This window comes from Trichechus manatus, unplaced genomic scaffold, assembly GCF_000243295.1.
Source record: "Trichechus manatus latirostris isolate Lorelei unplaced genomic scaffold, TriManLat1.0 scaffold00044, whole genome shotgun sequence".
NCBI lineage: Eukaryota > Metazoa > Chordata > Mammalia > Sirenia > Trichechidae > Trichechus > Trichechus manatus.
In genome coordinates, this window is record NW_004443980.1 from 7,932,075 (window position 1) to 7,938,074 (window position 6,000).

A 6,000-nucleotide genomic window follows, 5' to 3' on the forward strand; every position below is an offset into this window, starting at 1 on the left:
TTGAGGGTATTCCAGAACATCACACACCCATGCCAAAAATAATTCATATTGCCTCAAACAGCTTTATAGTTTGTTGCTGTACTACTAGATTAAATTTACAACTTGCACATAACTTTTCTGTTATCTGCATGTAAAATTCACATTTTAATCAATATTAATTTGTTTTTGTTAGTCGCTGTCCAACTCATGACAACTCCATGTGTTACACAGTAGAACTGCACTCCACAGGGTTTTCTTGGCTGTAATCTTAATGGAAGCAGATCGCCAGGCCTTTCTTCCGTGGTACTGCTGGGTGGGTTTGAACTGCTGACCTTTAGGTTAGCAGTTGAGCGCAAACTGTTTGCACCACACAGGGACCTTAATTAATATTAATAGGCATACACAAACATGACTAGAACCACCCTCTTCACAAAAGTAAACAAAATATAATTAAATTAAAATTGCCCATTTTCTTCACTTTTTCCTCTTTCTTTTTTACCTTGTGGTAAAACTTTAAGGTAATTTCTTCTGACATTCAGTTCTCGTAGTGACTTCAGTTGACCTATCTGATGGGGCAAAGCTGTGATCTCGTTGCAGCTGACATCCTGTACCAAAAGCAAAGAGAAATCATAAATGTCTTTTTCCAGGAAATCAAGCATTTCATGTAGGGTCTCCTTCAGGATTAAATCCCAGGGCGACTACGTGGGTACCCTTTTATGTGGCTCTCAGATCCCTAGTAAGTAATGCTGAGCACAGAGCAGGAAAAAGGGAGACAAGAAAGATGTTAGTAACGTTCAATAGCGACTTTGCCAGCTACTGGCCTGCCACCTTCGCATGCTTCAATCTTACTTATGGGGTAGAGCTGGTTGCCTGATATTTGCAGATACGGAAATTGAGGCACACAGAAGTTAAGTCCGGTGCCCAAGGCGTGCAAAATCCCAGAGTGAATGCTATGAACTAACGACTTGCCCACGGGTAGCCACTGCAGCACAATGCTGCTAAAGAGAAGGAAGATGATAATGGATCCTATCTTACCAAATTCTCACATCTTATAGTAAAAAACTGTGAATATTAATACATTGTCTGGATGCACCATTTATTTAAAAAGGAGTTCTTACGGGAGGCTGAAGACCTTAGACCTGAACCCCTTCCATACATTTTACATGCAAGACTCTGGGGTCTTAGAGGAGTATAATATGATACAGTAATATTATAATGTAGTATAATACAGTATCACTATATTATTCCTTGTTTAGAACCACCTCTTAACACATGCAAAATGGAGGCCATGAAGTCTGCTGTTGTTAGCTGCCATCGAGTTGGCCCGACTCATGGTGACTCCACACACAACGGAACAAAATTCTGCCCCAGTCTGCGCCATCCATGTTCAGTTGCACATCGGATCACTGTGATCCACAGGGTTTTCACTGGCTGATTTTTGGAAGCAGGTCACCAGGCCTCTCTTCCTAGTCCACTTTAGTCTGGAAGGTCCACTAAAACCTGTTCAGCATCATAGCAACCCACCTGACTCCCTGACAGATGGGTGGGGCCGCACATGAGGTGCACTAGCAGGGAATCGAACTTGGGTCTCCCACATGGAAGGTGGGAATTCTACCACTGACCCACCAAGAAGTTTATTATCTTATATATCCTTATTCTCTTCTCTAGTCCCACTCTTCCTCTGATGTCTAGCATGTGTGCCCTGCTCTCCACACTCCAGCTACTGCTTTAATCCAAATTGGCATTATCTGTCAGCTAGACACCATAGCAGCCTTCCATCTGGTTTCCACACATCAGCCTCATCCTAGGATCTACCCTCCACAGAGCTGCCGGAGTGCAAATTTCATTATATTGTTCACCAGCTTAAAAATTTGCAACATTCAGCACCAACTACAGGATGAAGTACAAATTCCTCAACAAGGCACAGCATCCACGCTCAGGTCTACGTCTCCAGCACCATCTCTCCTGATACCCTCATTGCATTCTACACTCCAGCGCTGTTACTGCTCCTTGCAGTTCCCGGTGGGTGCCAAGCTGTTTCACATTCCCTAAACTGTTTGTGCTCTTTCCCTGCCTGATACGCCATTCTCCAATATGGTGCCCTTGGCCCACCCGCTCACCCTTCAAGACTTAATTTAAGCCCCACCTCCTCTCTGCAGCCTTTAGTGAGGCTTCCTCCCCTTCCCCCACTCCAGTCCAACATCCAGTGAGGACTGACCTTTTTTCCTTTGTGGTCCTATAAATGGTGGTGCTAGCACCTGTAACACTTCACTGCATTCCTTTGCTCACGTGCTGCCTTCCCCTATAAGCCAGTGAGCTCCTTGGTGAGAAAGGCCACGCCTTATGCACTTAGCAGAGTACCAGGTATGAAGTAAGGGCTCAAAAAATGTTGGATGAAATTTCTGAAATCCACTTACATTGATACTCTGAATGCTGCAGCTTATCCTGCTTCATGGCTGGGACCTCGGGATGTTTCAACCTACACATCTAAATCCCCTGCAGGTCCTGCTTGGTGACACAGAACCACAGACATATATTTGGGCAATGAATGAGCCTGGTGAAGTGAAGTCCTCAAATATCCCTCTTTACTTCTGAACCTGCAAAAAACTTCCCTTTTGAAAAACCAGTTGCCATGGAGTCAACTCCGACTCATGGTGCCCCCATGTGTGTCAGAGTAGAACCGTGCTCCACAGGGTTTTCACTGGCTGATTTTTCAGAAGTAGATCACCAGGCCTTTCTTCTGAGGTGTCTCTGGTGGACTCAAACCTCCAACCTTTCTGCTAGCTGTGAGTGCATTAACCATTTGGACCACTCAGGGACCCCTCTTTTCACCTGAGAGGGCACCAAAGGCTAGTTTCAGAAACCTGTTTCACGTTCACTCAGATGAGATGAACTCAGTTCCTCACTCACCAATCCCCTGAAAAGCCCAGGCTCTGCATTAGACCAGGGCTATAAAGAGCACGGTCAATCCCTGCCCTCTAACCTCCTCACATCTAAAAATCCTCAGGTGACCCGCCCAACCGTCAAGGTGCTGAGAGGGCTCAATGAATACCATCTGATGCAGATGAAGACTATCACTCCTGATAAAAGGAATGAGAAGGGGGCACCAGTGCTTCAGCAGTAGAATTCTCTCCTCCCGTGCGGGAGGCCCGAGTTCGATTCCTGGCCAATGCACCTCATGCGCAGCCACCACTCGTCATCAGTGGAGGCCTGCATGTTGCTATGATGCATAACAGGTTTTAGCTACGATTCCAGACGAAGACAGACTAGGAAGAAAGGCCTAGAGAAATGCTTTCAAAAATCAGCAAATGAAAACGGCGGATTACAATGGTCCAAGCCCCAACCAATCATGGGGATGGTGCAGGACCAGGTAGTGCTTTGTTCTGCTGTGCATGGGGTCGCCATGAGTCAGTGCCGGCTCCACTGCAGCCAACAACAGAAGGGAATGAAGCTGCAACCTGTAAAGCTGACTGTACACAGTGCGACTGCACCACCATCATTTTCTGTACTCAGCTGTTTGTGCCGTGGGTTAAGAACACAAGGTGTGCGGTGGCTTCACACCAATCTGGTTGTTGCTGCATCACTCTTGGCCCAGAAAAGTTACACAAAATTTTAAGAAAAACATTCTTAGTATTTAAAAAAAAAAAACACCCACAAGCACGTCTGTGGATACATAAAGGTCTAAGAAGTAATTATGGAATTAGGAGGTCTGGAGGAGATTCGTTCAGTCACTCTCAGCCCCTAGCCAAGTCAACAAAACGGCTCTGCCATACTCAATATTATCTCCACATACGAGGAGTGAAAAGTGAAATGCCATCTTTTTCCAATTACTGGGGCATTTGATTCATTACAGAAGTCAACAACCAAATCCCTTCAATGAAGGCTTTATATGTCTTTGCCTTAAACTGAGCTACAAATAAGCAAGAGGTACTCTCTCAATCTACTTTAAAAGAACCGTCACACAAATGGTGAACTGATGAGCCTTAGAAATACAGGACATCATGCTACTGGGCTCACTGCCTGGCACACTTTGGGAGGGAGGAGAATGGGAATTCATCTCCCATCTCGGGAGAGAATTTATGTTACTGACGTCTAAAATAAGTCTTGTGAGGGACAGCATGGGAAAGATCCCTTTGGTAGATCCTGGAAATCATGGATTTTCAGTGTGAAAGTGACAATTTTCAGACTTTAAAGAACACAGGTTTTTATATCTTTCTTTTAAAAACTGGTTAAGGGGGAAGGGGAGGCCAAAGGATAGCAGATATACTTAGGCAACATATTCGTGGCAGGAAGTTTCCTGAGATGAAATTCAGCTTTATCTCCTTTTTTAGGGTGGACTATATTCATCTTGGGGACCTAGTGGCGCAGTGATTAAGTGCTCGGCTGCTAACCAAAAGATCGGCAGTGCGAATCCACCAGCCACTCCTTGGAAACCCTGTGGGGGCAGTTCTACTCTGTCCGTTAGGGTTGCTATGGATGGGAATCGATTTGACGGCAAGGGGTTTAAATTCATCTTGTTTGGTAAAGTACAGTCAGCAAAAACAAGGAAAACCCCCAATGAGATGGATTGACACAATAGCTACAACAACAGACTCAAACATAGCAAAGATCATGAAGATGGCTCGGGACTGAGCGACGTTTTGTCGTGTTACACATAACGTCGCTATGATTTGAAGCCAGCTCAATGGCAACTACGGACAACAACAGATTCATCTCGCTCTCTGCTAAGAGCTAACTACTCATTACCCATGAAATTAAAGTATGCTGCTTCCCTGAACATAAGGTAATTTCTTCAACATATATTTCTAAGAAAATGGTCTTATCAAAAAAATTAACTCCGCTCCCTCAGTTATATTTAAATTCTTATTTATCAATTGGAAAAACAGTTACCTAATTGACTATATTTATATAAACATTTTTAAAAACTTCACACAATAAAAACGAGATGTGTTTTTCTTCTTCTGACTTAGAGGACAAAACGTCTGTGGAACATTAGAAACACAAGGGTCCAATCGTCCATTCACATTCTGAAGGGCATATGGTGAAGGTCAAAAAATGTCAACAGTACTGTGTACCCTTATCAGTTACCTCCTGTCCTGACAACATAATGGGGGGAAATGCCAGGCAAATCTAGTGCATAAGGAGAGATCAAGACTTTCCACTACTGTATTACAACAATTGCAGAAAATACTACAATATTTTCCACCAGCCACTGAACATTGCCTAATTTTTAAGAGGTTATGCATTTCATCATAAAAATAAAACTCCACAGGTAATTATGTCTTAATTAGCAGGGGAAAGAGAGGATAATCGTCTAGGTGTTTGGGGATAAGCTATTTCAGTTTTGAAAATGGAGAAACAATAATCCTAGAATGGCCTTGTTCTCTGGACCATGTCTTCCAAACTGGGCCTAAGACAAGGCATGACTTTTTTTGTAGTTCATTTAAAGATAAAATTTAGGAAAATAAATTTAAAAGGTAAACTGCACTGAAGAGAGACAGCCTGGCCATGCCGATGTCTCGAATTCAGACTTTGAGACTCCAGAACTGTGAGACAATAAATGTCTGTTTTGATAAGTTAAAAAGAAATTAAACTGCACTAATATCTCACACTGCAGCAATCAGTGAGACTCTGCCAGGTTTTTATTTCCAGATTGTGTAGCTGCTTCTTAGAATAGTCAAATGAATCCCTTCTGAATTTTCCAGTAGCCCTAAACTTTGTCTTTGAGAATCATTATTCTAACCTGCAGTGAAATCAAATTACCACACACTTAGTGCTATAATATTTTAAGTGTAAGTCAAAAAGAATCATCAGCATGGAGGCCCCATGGACACATTCAAACTCCCCGAGGGACTGAGTTGCTGGACGGAGGGCTCTGGGGACCATGGTCTCGGGGAACATCTAGCTCAACTGGCATGACTCTACTTATAAAGATAATGCTCCACACTCTACCTTGGTGAGTAGTGTCTGGGGTCTTAAAAGCCTGTGAGCGGCCATCTAAGATACTCCACTGGTCTCATC

The 6,000-nt window shown here is 43.5% G+C and overlaps 1 protein-coding gene across 7 annotated transcripts in view; it reads right to left on the minus strand.

Annotated features, from left to right (window-relative positions):
* LRCH1 (leucine rich repeats and calponin homology domain containing 1) overlaps positions 1–6,000 on the minus strand; it is a 267,358-nt gene that overhangs the window by 85,864 nt on the left and 175,494 nt on the right. For all 7 annotated transcript variants that reach the window (XM_023731582.1, XM_023731580.1, XM_023731581.1 and 4 more), the window contains exon 4: positions 479–584. In XM_023731582.1, the coding sequence (XP_023587350.1) occupies positions 479–584 (106 nt within the window). The remainder of the gene's footprint in view (positions 1–478; positions 585–6,000) is intronic.